At 41.1% G+C, this 21,035-nt stretch overlaps 3 protein-coding genes across 4 annotated transcripts in view; 1 reads left to right on the plus strand and 2 right to left on the minus strand.

Moving 5' to 3' along the window:
* dnah6 (dynein, axonemal, heavy chain 6) overlaps positions 1-1,855 on the minus strand; it is a gene marked incomplete at its 5' end in the record, with an annotated part of 45,104 nt that extends 43,249 nt beyond the window's left edge. The window contains 6 exons of the mRNA XM_084006580.1: positions 50-157; positions 237-329; positions 461-641; positions 998-1,152; positions 1,237-1,371; positions 1,505-1,855. Coding sequence (XP_083862706.1) covers positions 50-157; positions 237-329; positions 461-641; positions 998-1,152; positions 1,237-1,371; positions 1,505-1,855 — 1,023 coding nt within the window. The remainder of the gene's footprint in view (positions 1-49; positions 158-236; positions 330-460; positions 642-997; positions 1,153-1,236; positions 1,372-1,504) is intronic.
* Positions 1,856-3,531: 1,676 nt separating this feature from the next.
* Positions 3,532-15,708, minus strand: sclt1 (sodium channel and clathrin linker 1). Its single transcript, XM_084006128.1, has 22 exons — positions 15,595-15,708; positions 15,232-15,279; positions 14,290-14,357; positions 14,014-14,066; positions 13,808-13,880; positions 12,242-12,297; positions 11,976-12,117; positions 11,525-11,647; positions 11,280-11,345; positions 10,454-10,524; positions 10,159-10,249; positions 9,601-9,692; positions 8,953-9,130; positions 8,653-8,751; positions 7,395-7,466; positions 7,199-7,273; positions 6,948-7,090; positions 6,532-6,724; positions 5,112-5,308; positions 4,501-4,579; positions 3,933-4,028; positions 3,532-3,818 (listed from the first exon to the last, which is right to left on the minus strand). Exons 2-22 carry the CDS (start codon positions 15,263-15,265, stop codon positions 3,759-3,761), a joined length of 2,061 nt encoding a protein of 686 aa, XP_083862254.1. The 5' UTR covers positions 15,266-15,279; positions 15,595-15,708; the 3' UTR covers positions 3,532-3,758.
* An 85-nt stretch (positions 15,709-15,793) lies between these two features.
* cUnh4orf33 (chromosome Un C4orf33 homolog) lies at positions 15,794-19,285 on the plus strand. Of its 2 annotated transcripts, none has more exons than XM_084006129.1 (6): positions 15,794-16,363; positions 16,442-16,635; positions 17,688-17,748; positions 17,837-17,888; positions 17,977-18,176; positions 19,149-19,285. In XM_084006129.1, exons 1-6 carry the CDS (start codon positions 16,299-16,301, stop codon positions 19,243-19,245), a joined length of 669 nt encoding a protein of 222 aa, XP_083862255.1. In that variant the 5' UTR covers positions 15,794-16,298; the 3' UTR covers positions 19,246-19,285. The 2 variants fall into 2 exon arrangements, with proteins under 2 accessions (XP_083862255.1, XP_083862256.1); XM_084006130.1 differs by having other exon boundaries at positions 15,794-16,091.
* The last annotated feature ends 1,750 nt before the right edge of the window (positions 19,286-21,035 follow it).

The raw sequence follows: 21,035 nt of genomic DNA on the forward strand, positions 1-21,035 counted from the left end.
ATATACACATCACAGCTGTCACGTGGAGGTGGTGTTTTGGTTTTACTACCATGTAGTCTCCAGGCTCTGTCACAGAGTTAAAATCAGGATCTGCTGTGAGCGTATTGACTGACATCACTGTTTTCTCAAACCAGCCAATGATCTCTGCAACGGTCTCCTGTGGGAATGAATGAAATAGTTTAGATGGGTATTACATGGGTAATACAGAGCGTAAAGCGTAACAGTTTGTATCGTACCTGAAAGTTCTCCTCAGAGGGTTTGTAGGTCAAAGCATTCGGGTCTAGCATCAGCTCAGAGATGAACATGGGTTGGGAAACGCTTGTTTCTGACTAATAAAGGCACACAAGCACATAAAGAGATAACTCCTCTGTGTGTGCTTTAAAAACGCATGTGGTGGATATAGTAATTACTGTGGTTTTACTGTAAATAATACAATTACAACAGTGAAACAATACCCTACCTTCTCATTCATCTCTTCTTCAGCAGGGTCAGCCACTGGGCACTGACTCCAGCTCTGAATAATGGCATGGCTGGGCGTTTGATGTACCTGATCTTGGAACACAGCCAGGAGTTTGGCCACTGTATTCACCACTAAGATGTGCAAGCTGTTGACTACCAAATAGTCAACAAGACGGATGAAGCTGGGTGGGAGAGGGACAGAGAAGGATTGGCCTGGGTCAATGCGATAGATTAATGATGCCCTAGGCCTTTTCCACAGCAAGCGTTTTCATCGTAGGAAAATAACAGGTGTTACTAATAGCTTACTGATGGCTCTGTTCTATGGACAGTAAGCACGACAGTTTACTGGAATTTAGCTATGCTTAATTTAATTATTTAGATAATGTGACATGTTAAAATGCCTGCTGGAATTGCCATCCATCGTCTACAGCTTATCCTGTGTTCAGGGTCGCAAAAAAAAAGCAGACATGTCTGGAACACCAATTGAGACAGAAAGGAAAGAGAAATCAAGGAAAACAAATAGAGGATAGTAACTTACCAGGTGAGGCGGTTAGAATGCAACGTCTTGTTAATATGATCAATCATTTCCATGTCTTTCTTAGCTTTGGATGGAAAATCCATCAAGTAGTTGTGGCATGCAAAAACCGTCACCTCCTTCACCAGTTCCTGAAACGTCTTCAAGTCATTCAACACCTGTTAATCGTGAACACATGAGGACAATGATCAGCTGATGAGGCAGACTGCAAACCGGATGTATTTCCAGATGTTAAATTGCACCTTTTGTAGTTGTTTTGACTGGATGTCCTGGAACTCCTGCAGTGTGTAAATGTGTTTTTTCTTCATGTGACACAAGCCTTTGTCAGTGATTTTATTACACATTTCCCTGATGTCTGTCAGTGCTGGACTTAGAGACTGTAGGACATATAAAATGTTAATAACAACATGATATCCACACTACTATGTTTCGCTCAACATTTCCATATTTAAGATCGATAAGACACACGAAGAGAAAATCCAGATCTGAATTTACACAACTGTCACATACCTGATTCACAATAAACAAGTGGTTTTGGAGGAACTTTCTAGCCATATGAATCTTCTTGGCGCGAGTCTTGCTGCGCCAAAGATAGAAGGGTTTCCACTTTTTGAAGTTGGCGAAGAAGGGGATGCGGATCAGCTTGGAGTGGTAGTTATACTCCTCTTCCCAGTGCTCGTGACTTATGCAGTCAACCTCCTCACCACGCACTGATACCACAGTTTCATTGTTTATCATCAAAAAGTCATCCTTGCTGTACTCGATGAGTTTTATTTTGCAGGAAGAGTTCAGCTGTCCACAACTCTTTAAGGAAAATTGCCGCCTGGGGAGAATAGGAGTTGACTTCACATTCTGGGGCATCTGCGGAGTAGCGGAGAGACAGAATAAAAGGTGGATTGAGCCAGGAAGATTGATTAATGTGCCAGTTTTACTTGTAGTCTTGAATTTGAGCATTGCCTTTAGATTTATGAAATAATTTTATTGTGGAGATAGTTTTGAGAAACGAGTCCATCATGCACTATATGGAAATGTTCCACTAACGCTTATTCTCTTCTCAAACGTGTACATCACTGACCTTAGATGTCAGAGGAGGAAGGTGGACAGGCACACGGTGCCTGTGTGGCTGCACCGTTTGTTGAGTTGAAGTTGGTTCAGTGTACCAGCCTGGAAAATACATCCGCTCACGGTTTTTTAGGTGTTGCAGACTGGGTTCTTTGCGCTTTACACGTCTTTTCAGCACAGCCTAGATGAAGGAGAGGAAAGTGAGATCTACAAAAGTCCCATATATACTGTAATTCACTCTTCACCAAGAACCAACCCTCCAACTTGCGTAGCTACAGCCAACTCTGACCAGGGATGTCTACGCTCATGCCTACTACATTTGGTGTTCAGGAGATGGCATTTGATATCATTAAGTTTCATTTTACTTGTCCTCAAGTCTCACCTGTGTGTCTTGAACAACTGGATGCCTTGGTAAGATGGCAGTGGAGCTCGGTATTGCAGGGAGCTGTAGCCGCTCTGGGACAAATGTGTGGGAAAAAAAAAAAGTTCACAACTTTCACAGAGTTCAGAAGTTGACAAACCAATGCTTGTTGGTAAAGTGCAGCACATATGACATAACTCAGTTCCATAATAATGTAAGGGCAGTATATTAAGTGGCCCTACCTCTGGAATTATTTGCCTCGCTTTCACCAGAGCTCGGCATAGAGACCATTGGAAATGCACGGCCTGAGGCCATGGCATGGATTATCCTTACAGGCTCTTTGACAGTGGAGGGACAGCAGAATAGTTAGCGACTTAGTAAAGTTAGAGGGGATTTTATCTGACAAAGTAAAGACAAATTGTTTATATTTACACAACCTAAGTAAGTATTTCGAATCTTTAGATCAATTTAACCTCAGTTGCCTGCAAAACGTTAGGAGATAATTCAAGAAAGTGGAAATCCACGTTATATTTGCTCACAAGCAGCAGTCCTTTTTTAACGTTGTTAGGCACAACTTACTGGAGCGGCAGAAGGCATAACGACAAGTGCCTCTCCTAGTAGTTTGAATTGCAATGTTAAGCATCCCAAGAAATAAACGTTTGCTTTAAAATAATCCAATAACTTGTACAATGGAGATAACGGCGTATTTTAAGAAAAGGCTAAGCACTTTGACTACTAAAAGGTACCGTAGTTAGCTAAACACTCACGAGTTAATTCACGCTAAACGATAACTCCATAATGCCTGTGAAATTAACTAATTGCGTTACATTAAGGACAGTCTACGAAATATTCAAACATGCCTTAAAGAATTAAAAACAAAAAGAAAACACGCATACCGTATGAAATATTCAGCTCTGACGAAATGTTGTGGTGCGACTTCTTAACGAACCGTGGTTTACGGTTTCCTGGGCAACATCATTTTCTCCCAGCATGCAACGCACGTTGGCAGTTTGACAAACGCAAAGAAATTCCGCGTTATCGTTCGTGATAAATGAACGCGCATATTTTCATTTTTATTTCCATTAAACCATATGTACACATCAAAAAACCAGGGTGTATTTAAAGGTATTTATTTTGTATTTTTAACAAAGTTATACACACATCACATATTCCATACTAAATATAATTCAGACAATTTGGCACAATCATCAGAGCACAGACAACTTTGCCATTTTAGATTGCTATCTTATTCCTTTAGCCAAAATGTTGATATAATTAAAACAAACACAAGATGGCTCAAAAAGTGTAATGCTTTTTTATAGCATTATAGCACAGTCGCTGTTATAGAGTCTCTGGATCAACCATGGTCGTTTTCCTTCGCTGAGACGCACACATACTCAGCTGTTAAAAAAGAAAGAAAAATACATTATTAATGCCAGTATTCAATGCAATAACAATGACGCTCCAACATTACATATCTCTCCATATAAAAGTCAAGATTACCCATAGGCCTACCTGTTGTGCAGCAGTAGTTGCCCTTAGTTCAGCTTGTGTCAGTCGTTTCTGGAGACGACTCGTCTTTTCTTGATACTCTGCTAGCTGCCTCTCATACTGCACACAAACACATACAAGTCACCACGTTAAACCTTTTGTTTTCAAAGCAATCAAGTACCAAGCAGCATATGCTGCAATTATCATTAAACATTACCATACACATGGGATGGACTGCATACATTTAAACTTTCCCCAACTTAAACGCTGCTTGGAGGATAATTTTGCAGGTTTCAAGTAAAATGCCTCCTGCTTCTTGTCTTTTTGTATCTGCTTGTATCTGAGCACACTGTAACAAAGGCTTACAGCAGCTGAACAGGACTGAACAGCAAAGGGCAGCTCCGCCTCCTCAGGTAGACGATAGTGTCCCACAGTGGACGACAAGCATCTTGCATTTCTTCTTATAAGAATCGCTCACCGTTTCATCTCCCTTTTACAGCAAACTCTCTTGTACTGGATATCAAGCTGCAGGGTTGGTTGTGTGTGTGTGTGTGTGTGTGTGTGCGTGCGTGTGTGTGTGTGTTACACAAACCTCAGCAACAGTGTTATGGTCAGCTTCAAGCTGCATCTCTAGTTCGTATGAACGCTGCTTCTGCCGATTCAGCTCCGCTCTGAAATAGACAGAAAAGAGTGATGTATAAAGCTTTATTTTCAAGTCTTTCAACGTGTACAACATTTCCAATACATCTCAGTGTAGTACAGCTGTCGCCGAGGGCAAAACGACTTCAAGAGGTTAGTACATTTTTGGTTCTGGAACTGTGATCAAATTCACTTTTTGATTTGTGATAAAACTCCTTTGGCATGATCCAAAGAAAATATTCTATTGTCAGAAACATTATGTTGTTGCAGTCTGTTAGTAACCAACTCATTTCCACTGGACTGGTTATCATTGAACACTTCCATTTTGCAGGGTTTTAAACTTTCGCTCAGCCCGCCTCCTCTTTTGAGCAAAGCACTGCTTCACATTTATCTACACAAGAAAGAAAAACTGACAGATATTGTTTGAGAAGGGTTCTCTGTTCTTTTTCTATTTTAAGGGTTTGAACTGGCAACCCTTTAGTCCTAAAGCATATTTCCCAGTGCGTGGTTTGTATCCTTATTTTCTTTCTTCAGTATGATGAAACTACCATCACAAGTTCTTACTTCAGGCCAGTGATTTTAGTCTCGAAGGCCTGTACAAGGTTCTTGGCCTCGTCTTTCCAGCGCAGGGTACTTTTCTGCTGTGCTGTGAGGAGGCTCGTCAGATCAGCTCTGGAGCTTCGGCTGCTTTCCTCCATCTCCTGCACACGTGCGTCGAGTTCCTGCTCCTTCAGGTTAGAGTCCTGCTCCATCTGTGAAAGCTGGATGGAGAGCAGCAGAGTAAGGTGGTGGGTAACGAGGTCGCCATGCAGGTCCAAAATCAAGTCAAAAATAATTATAATACATTATATTTATGTTATCATTCAAACAGTAATAGCATGTATAATTATATAACCATGACTTATATTAGCTTTTTTGTTTTTAACTTGCAAATGGTTGTTTGGCAAACACTTCAAATCAGCAGGCTGAAAAAAAAATACATATTTTCTGTACCCACTGTTCTTAAAGGGATAGTTTGGTTGTTTTTAAAGTGGGGTTGAATGGGGTACTTTTCCATAGTCAGTAGATGACGGTCGGAATGCCGCCAGTTTGGAGAAACAACCAAGAGCCATGTACTGCAGTACTTTCATTTTGTGGATTGTTCTCGGAGTGCCACTCTGCAAGCTGTCAATGTCAATTGCTGATTTCCTCTCTAAATGATGTCTCCTCGTTGTTTGGAATCTGGCCGATGACGGTATTGTCATCTGCAAACTCCACAAGAGAGCTCTCTTCTTGTTGGCTGGTGTTGATGAGCAAACAGCCCGAGGGGCTCCAGGGTTCCAAGATTCATACTTTTTGGTAACACAGTGGATTTGAAACCCTCTGTACTCACAGACTGGGTGTTCAATTTGTTCAGTCCAAGTGAATAATATGATTTTAAATGCAGCCTTGTGTAGAAGCAAAAAGACACATTTTTCCTTTTAAAAAAGGACCAGGTTTTGTGTGTGTCTGTGTGTGTGTGTGTGTGTGTGTGTGTGTGTGTGTGTGTGAGGAAAATGACAAAACCTTGGGTTAAACAGATGTCAGCACCTTATTGACGAGGTTGATTACAGTGAAGTGTGCCCGGTGAAAATGGCTCCTTTGCACTACTCCTGCTCCGTAACATGAATGCCTGAAAATTTGATCTCTTGCGAGTTTGAAGTCCCAACGTTATGACCGACCAATACTAAATTGCTCGTATACCTTTAGCAGGCTGTCTGTCCTCTACTCCCCTTATGTCCCTATCAGTGTCTCCCTTCTTCATTCATACTTCCTCTTCATCATCATAATGGGCCGGTACTCTTTTAACCTAGTGTTCTGCAGATTAATTTCCTTCTTTTTCTTGATATAACACCAAAAACCAACTTGAGTCTTTGTCTTTTCTGAACTAGTCTTTTCTGTGATCCTTCTGGTATAGAGCCCCAAATCCTCTATTGCCTTCATTTCCTATCTACCATTAGATTACCTGTTGTTTGGCTTTCTTCTGGACCAGCAGGGAAGCCCTGCGCAGCTCATCCATCTCCCTGCGGAGCTGCAAGTTCTCCTGTTGCAGCTGGAGCCGCTCCTCGCTGATGGCGACGCACTCTTCCCGGGCTGCAGCCAGAGAGCCCTGCAGCCGCCGTACTTCCTCCTGGCATCGTGAAAGTTCTTCACTGTAGCTACAATGGACCGATGGATCAAGAGCAGGTAGGGGAGACAGATGAAGAAGAGGGCAAAATGTTATTTTTATACAACCTTCGTTATTGGCTGCAACATGGGCACCTTCCCCATGTGGGGATGTGAGGTTGAATCGAGTAAAAGGTGGAGAGCTTAACTTCCTGCAAAGAATATATCAAGTTCAAGCTAGTGATGAGCAAATATACAATGCTAAACTAGACTTACTCCAGCTCCATCTTTTTCAGTTTGTTCTGTGTGCTTTGCAGAGTGACGCTAATGTCTTCCTTCATCCTCTCTGCATCTAGACACCTCTGATGAAGAGCATCCATCTTCTTGAACTCTGGCTCTGCCATGCCCTCCTTATACACCTAAAACAAAATCTATTATACAATCATGTATTCAAACCATCAGACCTCTGAAGCTAGCTCACTTTACCAGCTTCATTCTTGTGGTTTCACCAGTACTTTCATAATTACCTTCTCCAGTTCCTCCTCTACAGCTTTTCTCTCTCGCAACGACCTTTCAACGTGAGACTCTTTATCTGCACACTCCTAGAGAGATGTAAAGAGAGACCAATGGGAATCAGAATGAATCAAAACACATAAGCAAACAGGTGGAGAGATGTAATGTAATGTTGAAAAGGGATTTGTCCTTAACAGGCCGGGTTCTTACCAGCTGCAGTGCAGACAGCTCCTCAGCCATACGGTGGATCTGAACGTTGCACTGCTTGCGTACATTATCCACCTGTTTCAGATAAAGTCACTCAGTTTGAAAATGGGCAATGACTACGAGAATGTGGGTAGTGCAGTCACTTTGCAATCCTTCCTACAGTAACTTTGTTGGCAACTTAATTGAGCAACCCAAGTTCAAAGGTTAGGCGGAAACATAAGTGAGGGAAGTTACCATATTCAGAATTTTGACTGCTCTTTTATATTCTTTTTTTTTGTGCAGCACATTCAAATGATTAAATGTTGAATTGAAAATGACCAGTCAACATCGCTGAGGATTTTCTTGCATCACTATGAAGATCGGCTGACCATGCAGTGGAGGCATAATGGGGACCACTCCTATCAATGCCCCGTAGCACTGTTGGTGGTCAAAACTTCACAGGTTACTTTTTAGCTGAATAACTCTGGACACAACTCTGTTTTGGGAAACTCAATCCCTTGTGCATAACTGTCTGAGTGGTACTTAATTCCTCAGGTATGTCTGATGTCTGACTACCAGTGGGAATAGTTTGGGGATTAATACTTCATTAGAGAGAGAAGATTAAGGTTTAAAAAAAAAAAACTCCCTCACTTTGGGTACAATTTTTAACCCAAACCTCTAACTCCAAAAGAAAATGTCCTGGAAAGTAAAAAAAAGTGAATGCAAGGGAATGTCTCCAATTTACAGGAAGTTAAACACATCAGCAGTTACTCTCCAAAATAAATCATGTGTTGAAGGCCAAGCCAGAGACTAAGATGACAGCCAGTAATCATATTAAGCTTCATTAACAGGATTTAACAGTTTAAGGGCTTGATGAAGAAGACCCATTAATTGAGCATTAATCACCATGTCCCCGACTGACTTTGGGGAGGGGGAAAGAGCAGTGCTTTGCTTTTGGCTTAGTACATCAGCAGGTCGAGGTTGTGCTTTAATGTAGGGCTAATTATAAATCTGAAATTCTGTGGTATCTGTAGGTTAACTTCCACCAAATATCTTGACGTCATCCAGTGCTTTTAAGTAATGATGGGATACATTTGGTAGGATAAAAGCAGATTTTAGTCACACGCGGAGCTAATTACGTTTCGCAAAAAAAACGTGAATTTCGTAATAAATAAGCCTATTCCAGACAGCAGACCTTATTTCATGGAGTTTCAGTAGTATGTCAACATCTACAGAACCGGCCCAACAGCCCTTGTTAGAGAGCCATTCACTAACTCCGCACCTCTTTTCTGGTGCGGGCTGCAGCATCCTGGATTAACTGTTTGATGGCCTCCCTTTTCTTCTCCAGCTCCTCTGTCTTCAATTTCTCTCTTAATAGGGCCTGAAGGGAGAGGATAAAGACAGACACAGCTTCACATTTCAGTGGGCAACGTGAATGTATGTGAACACAGAGGATTACTTATCAGAGGTTCTTATGGCTCAACAGATTGAGGGGAAGGCTCAGTCGAGGGAACAAAGACAAAAAAGCTGGGGGAATGGATAAAGACGGAAAGGAAGAGACAAAGACAGTGACTGCAGTCACCTGGTCCTTCTGCAATGCAGCCTCCTCGGCCACCTGAACACTCTCCCGGACTTTGGCTAGAGCTTCGTACTTCTCCTCTTCTAGGGTGGTACAATGTGCCTGGAGTTCCCCCACCTTTCTCTCCCACACTGATTGATCTCTGCGAAGTGCCTCAGCCTCGTGAGATGCAGCATTTAGTCTGGCAGAGTAGAAAAACAAGTGAGAAAAAAAGACGGGGAACTGATGCCTGTTCCTGTGTCACTGTCATTTTTGATGTGAACTTCCATGAGCTCCCAAAAGATCTCCACATTGCACTGCTTCCAGAAGCTCAGCAACTGTTATTTCTGAAATTGTTATTGAGTTTGTTTACTGTTGCATCATTTAGGTCTATTTGAAAAAGAAAACATAGTGTGGTGTGCCGATCTCTAGTGACCAATTTGTGAAACATGCCCATGCCCATGCCCATGCCCACACACACACACACACACACACACACACACACACACACACACACACACACACACACACACACACACACACACACACACACACACACACACACACACACACACACACACACACACACACACACACACACACACAATGGTGCATGCATACATTTTTACAAATGACTTATGGGATTGCAGATGAAGGTGCAGTTTTACTCACCTAGCCTCTAGCTGGCTCAACGCCACCTGAAGCTGTTGGAGTCGTCTGTCTGATGCTTCCTCTCGGCCCTGAGCCTCTGACGCATCTTCCTCCTAAATACGTTCACACACACTTATTGTTTTTTTCAACTCCTGTTTTACATGTGTCAGAAAGTCATCAATGTGTATTCAGTCAAAAATCATACATGATATGCCTATGGTCCAAGCCATGTACAGGGGTAATTTTTTTTCTTTCAGAACTGAAAACACAATACAATAAAGCTCATTTGGGTATTTAAACCAAAAACAGAAAAACAAACATTCTGCATTCAGTGCATTGTCTAAACTTTAGACTGAGTTTGAGACTTCTCTAATGTCTGCCTTTGAGAGAGAGAAGCTCATGTTGACAAATATTGAATGAACTTTCCAAGGAAATAACATACCGGAATTCTTAATTACCTTTTAAGATTCCTGATCAAGTAGTTCTCCACTACCCTCCCCATTACCAGTTAGGTACACAGTCATTTTTTTTCCTGCAATATATTTTTTATTACGCTCCTTTTTTATCATCTTTTCTCACCCGTCTCTGCATCTGGTCCTGGACATTCTGCAGCAATTTGGTCATCCCATCCACTTTGGCTGTGGCCATTTTCAGCTCAGCCTTGGTCTGCCTACACCGGGGGGGGGGGGAAGGAAGGAAGGATGGAAGGAAGGAAGGAAGGAAGGAAGGAAGGAAGAAAGAAAGAAAGAAAGAAAGAAAGAAAGAAAGAAAGAAAGAAAGAAAGAAAGAAAGAAAGAAAGAAAGAAAGAATATTACAAATATAACTGAATGAATAATTCAATTTATAGTTTATAGTTTAATTGCATTCAGTTACCTGAGCTGGCTGTGGAGCTCCTCCATCTCCGTGTTCTGCTCCGTCACGGTCTTCAGGAACTGCTGGTTGGTCTGTGTGTGGCAAGAGACACAAGACTGCCATTTTTGCTGCATGACTCCAAACACACGCCTTGAACTGAATCCCCAAAACCAACTTTCACCTAAAACCTCCCTCTGCAAACCTTCTATGTCCTTTGTATGAACAAACCCTGAGGACACTCTGGCAGCCTTTCATGGCTACAACGTCAGCTGGTCGTGTGAGAAGTCAGAGAAGAGAAAGCCTAAGGCATGCCCTCTCATTAAAAATGCATCAGAGGGCTATAACATTACCCCCGCCTCACACACTGCATTGTGCACCGAGTAAGCAACAGGCATGCATATGGGTTTGTGAGTAAATAAATATATGCACAATATACTGTACGCATGAATCTCCACGCACCATTGAGCCTGTTGGATAACAGCCTAAATAGAGCCTAAACGGTTTTACCCTGGGTGTATTTGTGGCTATGGATGCGTGTGTGCGTGTGTGTGTGTGTGTGTGCGAGAGCGAGAGAGGCAGACAGATAGAGCGTGAGTGAGAGGGACACACAGAGAGACTCGTATAGAACTGGTACTTTGATAGGATTACTAAGCTGGCGAACAGTCAACAACAGACTACCAGATAACCGGCTAACTACCAGAGTGATTCAAAAACCAATTCACTTAGTTACGAGATGAACTTCATTGTCATTACAACAGGGTTAACTTTGGAGAAGTGCACAGTATTTCAATGCCATGGTTAATTAGGAAGTAATCATTTAACAAGCTTTTAATTAACCATCACTTACCGATTCCAGTTTTTGATTGGCCACTTCAAGTATATGTGTGTGCTGCTGGAACTGAACAATCTGATCCTGTGATGGGGGAAAAAGAGGCACTCAATAAATGTTAACTGCTTGTAATTACCTCATGCTTATATCAAGCATTAACTGAGGCCAAGCTGCTCTATTAACCTCATTTGTATGATAACGGCACCATCTAGTGGCAAAAGGCTGATGTGCTGACTCTGGGTGTTTATGTGGAAATACTGAACCTTGAGCTGCTGCCTCTGAGCACCGTGGCTCTGTCCATCAGTGATGCTCTTCTGGTAGACCTGCTGGAGGCGTTCCTGCTCCTGGGCTGCCGTCTGCCACAGCTCCATAGCCTGCACCCGCTCCTACAAAAATACACAGAAAAAATGTACCTGCACTTTCATACACACCGAGAGATGTAAACGCATGTCGAAAAATATTGCTCTCTTCATATGAGTCACATCCATCTCCATGTATTCAGTGGCTAAATCAGGACATGACCTAGTGTAGAACAGACTAGCAGAATGGAAAGCCGCTAGACTGTAAAAGAGAACAGCCCAAACATGTACTTAAACACAAATGCACAGACATAAAAACACATTAACATTTACTCATCTAACTCCCAGGAACAGCAAACAAAAATATGGCAGTTATCCACATATGTTTAGCCATCACATATGGGCATATGCAGACCTGTTCACACAGCTGGACCTGTTCTTGGAGGTTTCTGATCACTGCTTCCTCCTCCAGTGATCTGCCCATTGCCTCGACTCCTGAAGGCGCTGGCAGGGCATGAAGCTTCTTCTCAACAGACTCCCTCAGCTCTGCATGTAGCCTGGTAAGGGGGGGGGGGGGGGGGGGGACAGAAAAGCTTGGCTGATGTTGACTGATGTAATAAATGATTGCTTCTGTCTTGTGTATCTACTCTCCAAATGTTAACACCAGGGGAATGTTTCTACCTTTCATTCTCCTTGACAACAATCTCCAACTTCACTTTGACATCTGTCATCTGCCCCTGTTGATTTAAACATGTAGACCAACACTGAGTGTTATTATTTAGTTAAGACGCCCGTCTATATTTTAGGGCAAATGTAATCAACATTCAGTTTGGATTTGCAAATATGAAAAGTAACACGTGACTTAAACATGATAAACGATCAGTGTTCTTTAAAGAAAGTCAACAAATATATATATTAAAGGTGTTCAGAGAAATTGTTACGTGTTCAGCCAACACAAGGTCAGACATGTGTGTTGTTTTTTCAAACATAATATTGATTGTTTTACTTCAAAGCATTTAATATGGGGATATAATAATGTATTAAATATATTACCACATCGTCATACTGCATCTTCATCGCTCTTTTTTTAAAAGGTATAATATGTGGTCGCATTGTCGGTTGGTGTTTGTAAACACAGCATTCAAAATTCATCCCAATTCTCAGCTCAACAAGTGTGCAAGTGGGCGAGAGAAAGGGAGAGAGAGCACGCAGCAGTGTTTGATGTGTGAATGAGAACAGGCTGCACACCATGCTTATTGGCTGGGGGTTACACGCCAACGTGGGCTCCAAATGTTCTTTGCTGACGCCCAGAAGAGTCCCGAGAAAAACAAGAAAAAACAAAATACAGGCAGGGAGCAGGGTCTCTGCGGCTTCCGAGTCCACCATACAATCCTTGCGGGTCATAAATTATTGTGATTATATTTTTAGGGAATTTTTGGAAAATAAGACCTTCAAATAAACTAAGTTGTAGAAACTGCCTGAACCCAACCTCCACCTCCCTTTCACTGGGGGACATTGAACAACCAGAAACTGAATTTTCCATGAAATCTATTGCCGATACATACAGCATGTTACATGTTTAAAGGATGCATACTGACACAAGGTCAAATTTATTTTTTCCCCTGCAATATTTTGACTGGGTTTTTTTTAAAAAGGGAAAAAATGAACACATAAAGCCAAAAACTACAGATTCAAAGCTTACTTTTGATTAATAAAATAAGTGTGGTTTAAAAGAAATTAAGCTGCCACAACTGGTTCCGAAAATACTACAAATGAAATGACTTTCGACTGGGTTTTAAATGGGGGGAATCAACACATACAGCTAGAGACTACAGGTTCTGAAATTCACTTTGTTGCAGTGGTTTGAAAGAAATCCAGCTGGCAACGGTCAGCTGTCAGCCTGCTGTACACTGACTTGGTGGGGGGCTAGGGGCAGCTATAAATTATAGGGATCACTTTTTAATACTGTATGTTACATGAAGCAACTAGATGGTGAAATCTAAGTGTTGCAAACAGATAACAGACCATTTTTATATTGCAGCCACAGTGATAAGTTGTGCCCACCCCAACCTAGCTCCCACTATTTAATAAGCATATTTCAAGAGCTTATACTCATACAACCATTACCATAGTATATCATGTATATAACATTTCCATGGATGAAGTAGAGATATTTAACATGTTTGTACATTATTTCATTTCACTGTCCGAACTGAATTTGTGTGTCATTGATTCTGTGTTTTTCACCTGGTATCTCTGCAGCTGCTCAGTCATTTCATCCATGTGCCGATCATACTCCGCTATTAGAGGGGCCATTATACTGTAATACAGATGAATAATAATGTAACTTGTGCAAAAAAACTACAAAAAATGTATTCTCTCTGCAGCATACACATGTGTGCATGAAATAATGTGTTTACTGTCAGACAAGAAAGACTTCTATTTCCCCTGACCTGCTATCTGAGATCCAGGGTGTAGGAGACGCTGCTTGTCTCGTCTCCTCAACCTGTTGAGCAGTGATGCAGGAGTTGAGGGTTAGCATCACGGAGTTTCCAGTTGTGGTTATTTCTATTAAAATACTCTTATAAATCAAAATGGACATGTATGTATGATATATCTTGTGGAATAAGTTTCTAACAAAGTGAAATTCTTCCACTTCATTTGTTTACTGAAGAATCAAGATACCAAATTAGATCTTTATACAGAGGTATTTACGGATGAATTTGTACCTGAGATGATGTGGATTGAGTGCGGTGCCCATGCTGATATTGGCTGAGAACAGAATTTAGTCTGTTGACTGAAAACAAAGAAACACACACGACACACACACACACACACACACACACACACACACACACACACACACACACACACACACACACACACACACACACACACAGATTGAGAGTCGTGCATTGAGCCACAAGTCAAGTTATAGCTGTTTTGCTAAAAGCAGTAAGAAAAGAAGCCATGTATGAGTGACAAGTACACATGTAAGAAGGCAGCAAATATAGTAAAACAATTTGCTGGAGCTGTCGGCTAACATCACTGAATTTCTGTTGCTGAACGACGCCCTTCTCATAGTTTTTGGATTTGTTCAGAATTGAAAGGTCTTATCTGAAACCACAAAAAAAAGTAAGTTCGCTTTGACAGTTCCAAGTTTCCCATATCAGGGAGTCAGTTTTACTTTCTTTAAGTTATTGAGTAACAACTGCATTTCTCAATAACCTGATTTGATAACAAACTGATTAAAGAGCCAATCAGGGCGTATATTAAGGCTTGAGAAGCCCAGCTGGGGCAATGTTTCAAAAAAGTAAAAGGGAATTAGACCAGAAGCCATGAATGAGTGACAAGTACAAACATGCAAGAAGGCAGCAAATATGGTAGATTGATGTACCAATTAATTTATTCATCCAGCCTTTCAAACGTGTGGAATCGGTCTTAACACACCCAAAATTGAACATTTGATTGTGCTGGACTTTGCCATTCATTCACAAAAGCAGGTTAACAATCGTGTAGTGTGTGGTTAATTTTGAGCAATGACGTCATTGTTTAATTTAACGTTACATCCTGTCATTACTCTCCATCCGAAAGCTCGGTCTAAACGTCCCCTTAATGATTTTAGAAATCTGACAACCTGCTAGTGCGTCTCCTCCCCGGTGTGTCCTTACCTTGATCACGTAAAAACTCAACTTGTGCTTCCATGTCGAAGGCGCAGCCTAAGAAAGAAAGAGTTTGTTTCGAAGTTAGGGACGAACTCGCAAACTCAACATGCCATGTCAACTGTTTATTTCAGTGCAGGAGTTTGACTCGCTCTCAAAACACAACACAGGTCCTCCACTAACGACTTTACAAAGCTGCAAAAATAAGATAGCATCCATTCACATTACCTGCGGTTAACTGATGCATCTCACGTTAGCTGTGATGGCTACTAAATCTCAGCTAAGCTTAGCTAGCTAACTGAATAGTTTGGCCTGTTCAAACAAATAGCCCACTTACAACCCCGAACATTTACAGAGAAAGGCGACACTTACGGGTTTAATGAATGTCTTGTGTGATATGTGGTAGTAAACAATCTACAAAACCAACATTTTCACATTACTATGCGGTTCCGCCGTCCGTTTTGAAGAAAACAAATAACAACCAATGGGAATGAAGACGTGCATCGCATAAACAGTACCGTCTGCACAACTAGAAAGTGGGAACAGTTCCGCCCTGTGCCGAGAGGAGCTAATGGGGTATATTTTGAAGGGGACGTCAATTCAAGAAATAGATAGATATCTTTGTTTCAGTTTGAGTCTTTGTTCGACGTTGTCCAAGTGGAAATAGATAATGTTTTCACCCGGACGAGCTTTACTTCGTTCGGCAGGAAGTAACAAACGTATTGACATAAAATGTGCTGGAGCTGTCGGCCAGTTGGTCAGAGTTTGGTTATGCTAACGTCACTGAATTTCTGTTGCTGAACGACGCCCTTCTCATAGTTTTGGGATTTGTTCACAATTGAAAGGTCTTATCTGAAACCACAAGAAAAGTAAGTTCACTTTGACAGTTCCAAGTTTCCCATATCAGGGAGTCAGTTTTACTCTCTTGGAGTTATTGAGTAACAACTGCATTTCTCAATAACCTGATCTGATAACAAACTGATTAAATAGCCAATCAGGGCGTATATTAAGGCTTGAAAAGTCAGCTGGAGCACTGTTGACCATTCTAACCAGTGAGTCTTTGGAGTTTTGACAACATGGGGGTCACTCGTGGACTACAGTTTCTGACACTTATCCACATTCTGCTCTGCTATGAATCTCTGTAAGTTTGCAATTTGTTGCTGTGTTGTTTCACTTTGTCACAGCATATTGTCATTCTGATTGGATGTTTTTTTTTCAGTCCTTTTAAGAAAATGCAGTTTTTGATCCAGCATACCTGGGATAGCGATCCTGTGACTCATGACCCTATCAGGATCGACTTCTCTGCTGGGCAAGGAGGGCTGAAGATAGAGATGTTTGGTCCCTTCTTCAATGACCCAACAGGTCCCGCATCGCCCCCCAGTCAACCCTTCCCTGGACTCTGGAACTATGAAGGTAGGAGCACAGGTGCACAGCTGTATGTATGGTGCACAGCTTCCTAGACATCTGTAGTAAAAGAATGTCAAAAAATAAAGTGACTGCAAAAGTGTGATCTGACAAAGTATTTTATTAATCTCCATTTTTAAAATGAATTTATTTATTATTATTTGAAGACTGATTGGCACAAATGGTTTTGTTTACAACATTTTCTGAACTGTTTATTAATTTACATGTCGCGGGTTAGGTGAGAAGATTTATACTATTTTCGTATCTGTCTGTTCAACAGCTTTAGCTTAGCTTGTGCTCAATATTTTTTTTAATACGTATATGGAAAAAACATGTTGTAAACATGACAAGTTGTGGTTTCCCCTGTTACCAGATATTATGCTAAGCTAAGCTAAGCTAACCATCTCTTAGCTCCAGTTTCATATCAGTTATCAATCTTCTCAGCAAACTCAAACTCTTTACTGACAATGATTAACCAATAGAAAAGTGTCACACCCCAGGCTCTGCAACTCTGTTGGCAATCTGAACGGCATAAAGTTCACACAGGTTCCATTTAGGCCCATTGTAATATTATATTACAAGTTTTGCTTTTACGTTACCCACCCCAAGTGGTTGTATCATAACATGGTTATTGCAGCAAGGATTTAGGGATTAAGTATGATGTAACTTTAGGCCACTCTCATACCTGCGATAAAATTATGAATATAGTCCAATTAGATTTGAGAGACAAGGGACTAGCTCTGTTTATGTGGCCATAATAGTAATTGCACATTATAATCATTATTATGGTGACACAGCAATTAAACCTTTTGTAATGAGGTTGAGTAACAACAATTCTATCTAATTGACCTGAAGTTAGTTTGATTTCTAGTCAATGAGCCCCACATGTTTGACCTCATTAATGTTACTTATTAGATTGGAATCCAACCCCTTTATAATCTAGGGAGATAATAAGCATGCTGCTTGGTGAGCGGGTGTTCTGGTCTTTGTATATTATTATAGCTTATTTTACTTTATAATAATTATCATGATTATTCTTGATTCACTTTTCATGTCTTCAGTTGTGGAGTGTTTCTTCCTTGATAGTACGACAGTCAATTACCTGGAAGTGGAGTTTTGTCCGTAAGTACAGAGATATTGTGACATCCACGTGACCATGTTAACAGACATTTGTCTTCAATCAAACATACAAACTGTGTTTTAATTTCAGACATGGACAGCAGCTGATATTACTTCTGTCAGGAGTCGGCCACGCATTCCTGGTAGGCAGACACTGAGGGAGTTAATGAACAGGGCAGGGGTACTTTGAGTTAAGTATTTCTCATTGTTGTCCTAAAATTCTTTCCCTAGCAACAATTGCCCATGGTTTTTAATGCCACGATCAAAGGGGACAGGTGGATGGGTGAGGCTCTCCTTCCCTGGTCGTACTTACCTCCCAATATCAACAAGATGAACTCCTACGCCATCCATGGCTCAGGAGAGAAACGTACATATGAAGCTCTCTACCCCATCCCCAAGGACCAGCTAGTGGAAGGCCAAAAACCCAACTTGTGAGTACGCCGACTCCTATGAGTACAGTTGTTTAAGGCCGTGTACACAGACATTATTTCAAGTAAAATGTTGTGTTAGAACAGGAATTTAGTGTTGCACTTTGGTGAAGTTGGAGGACTTGTGAAAGACAAATTTATAGGAGAGAAGTCAAAATGAAAGCAGCAAAGGTTGAGCTATCCTGACTCCAGGGTGTGTTTTGTTTGACCTCCTCTTACTGGTAGATGCTCACCTCTTTCAAATTCCAATGCCCACATTTGACAAAACAAAGCACAAATAAAAATACCTCGCTGGCTGCACACAACCAAGAGGGAATGAGTTCACTTGAACAGCATCAAATCCTTCAGAAACGGGCAATGCAATGTCACCTTAAACGCAAGTTTAAATCTTTAAGCGGAGTACAAAAACTTCTACCACTTCATGTGTCTTCTTAGAGTAAATTGCCACAACTAAATGTGTCCCAACACAACATAAGATATAGTTCCTATGTAGTATTAATGCAAACAAATCAATATTCATGAAAAAAGTTGTATACATAATATGTAAACAAATGTATCAAATAATAATTATGGCAGTTACACTTTCTGTTGCAGATTTAGTGTGTCAACACCCAGCCAAAATAACATTGATAACATCAGGATTATTTTGATGACATCATCAGGGTTGTTTCTGCAGATATTTTTGCAGATTTTAGAGACTCCAGAGCCAGAAAGCATAATATTTCTTGTAAACTGATCTTGATGTGGATTATTTATTATTTTGCAGCTCGACTTGTAATCTTTTATGTTCAAATAAAAAAAAAACAAGTATGGATGAGATAGTATTGGCAGGCCAACTTGCACTTTTTTAGATTAGTCAATCATTCAAACTGGCTGGGTAATTAAACTCAAAATGAAATGTGCAATATGTGTGTATGAATGTGTGTGTGAGAGAGTTTTGCGCATCCAATATTAAATTATCCCTCTTTCTTTTAGCCACCGCCTGGAGTATTTCCAAGATTTCCACCTGCAAAGCATCATGGGAGAAGGTTGGGTCCAGCCAGAGTCTGATCTGTGGTTGGGAAAGCCCTGAACTTTTCAAAAACTCTTGTTTTCCCCTTCTATCCTTCTGTTTCTCTTGCATGCACACACACACACACACACACACAGACACGCACACACACACACACACACACACACACACACACACACACACACACACACACACACACACACACACACACACACATACACACACACCCAACCACCACAGCAACAGGGCAATAGTACAAACACACATTGAAAGGGAACAAAGGACAATCAATCTTTATTAGGTAATGATGCCAAACTTTATAACAAGAAATATGTTATCAGCTTGTCAAAGTATATTAACCTTCACACACATCCGCACAAGCACACAGTCACACACACATCACAAGGCATTGGACGTCACCTGAATTCACCTCGGCAGAGTTTGACCTACAGCAGTCATACTGTGGATGGTGGCAAGGAATGCTCGCTTTGAAATTCAACTCCTGTTCTTGTGATTCTTTGGCCTGATTGTTAAGAGACACACAATCTGTTCTTCAGATATACATGTTCTTGCTTTTTATTTAGTGCTGTACTGTATATAAATCATTTTGCAACCATTCCACTATCTTTTATTGAATTCCTTTTACCATGAAATTAGTTTACATGTTGCTGATCAAGTTTAAATTCAGTTTTCTTTTATACTCTGTGATTGTTTGCTCGACACAATGTCACTTTAATTGTATTTCTAATGTGTGATCGTGTTCAGTGCCTATTTTTTATTTGTCTCCGTTTATTTTGTCTATCCTTAAAAGTAATGGTGTCACTTTGGGAAATATGATTTTTAGCTTTCTTGCTGGATGTAAAAATACTACTACCACAATGCTCCACATCTCCATTCAACTGTGACTGATTATTATTATTATTATTATACATGCCATTATAAGATGCTTAGTACTGATGCAACAACATGTAAGTGATGTGAAGTACTCGGGCTCTAGCTGCATATGTGTACAGACATCAGAGTTGTGTTAATCATGGCATTTAACTCATCACAAAAGCAAATTAGTTTGTTTCCCAAAATGTACAACTACTCCTTTAACTTGACTACCGTGGAATATCATTTATATCCTCTCATTCTACAAAATGATTGTATGATGTGGATCCTTAATGACGAATCACATGGAATAAAGTAGATTGAACGCTGCTTGGACTAATTAAAGTGACTCATCCTGACACTCTGCAGGTCCCTCCCCTCTCATATAGCAAATATCAAAGTCCCCCTCACTTACTTTTCCAGCTACTTTTAGATTAGAGTTGAGATCACAGACCCTCTGATCCTCAACTCCGACCAGCACACACACATGATGATTGGGGACTCACAAATCACCGTCTACTCTGCATGACCCTGCAAGCCCCCCCTCCCCCACTCCCCTTGCCCCTGCCACACCCCTCGTGGAGCCTGTGTATTTATCAGAGGCTCTCCTTGGTTCACTGGCTGGCAAACCGCTTCTCCTGACCAGGGGACGGGGGACTGATTGATTTTCATGTTGGATGCGTTGCTTTTCGCAGTGGCAGCCCAAAAGCCCATATTGAGCCCTATCAGTTTTAATTGGCGTCCTCGCCTTTGAAATGCATGCAGTGATTAGGCCTAGAGAGCCCACAGCTTAAGCCCCCTCCTTATCATCGCCTGCGGTGCCTTGCCACCGCACTGCACACTATTCACATGCGCGCACACGCACATTGTATTCCACCGGAATGTCTCTTACAGATAAAATGCTTGACCTAAAAGTATGCTTCGGGACACGGTTAAAAAATGAAAATGGATCTCCGTAAAACATTTTGATGAATACA

The sequence above is a fragment of the Eutrigla gurnardus genome (assembly GCF_963514095.1).
Source record: "Eutrigla gurnardus genome assembly, chromosome: 3".
Classification (NCBI taxonomy): domain Eukaryota; kingdom Metazoa; phylum Chordata; class Actinopteri; order Perciformes; family Triglidae; genus Eutrigla; species Eutrigla gurnardus.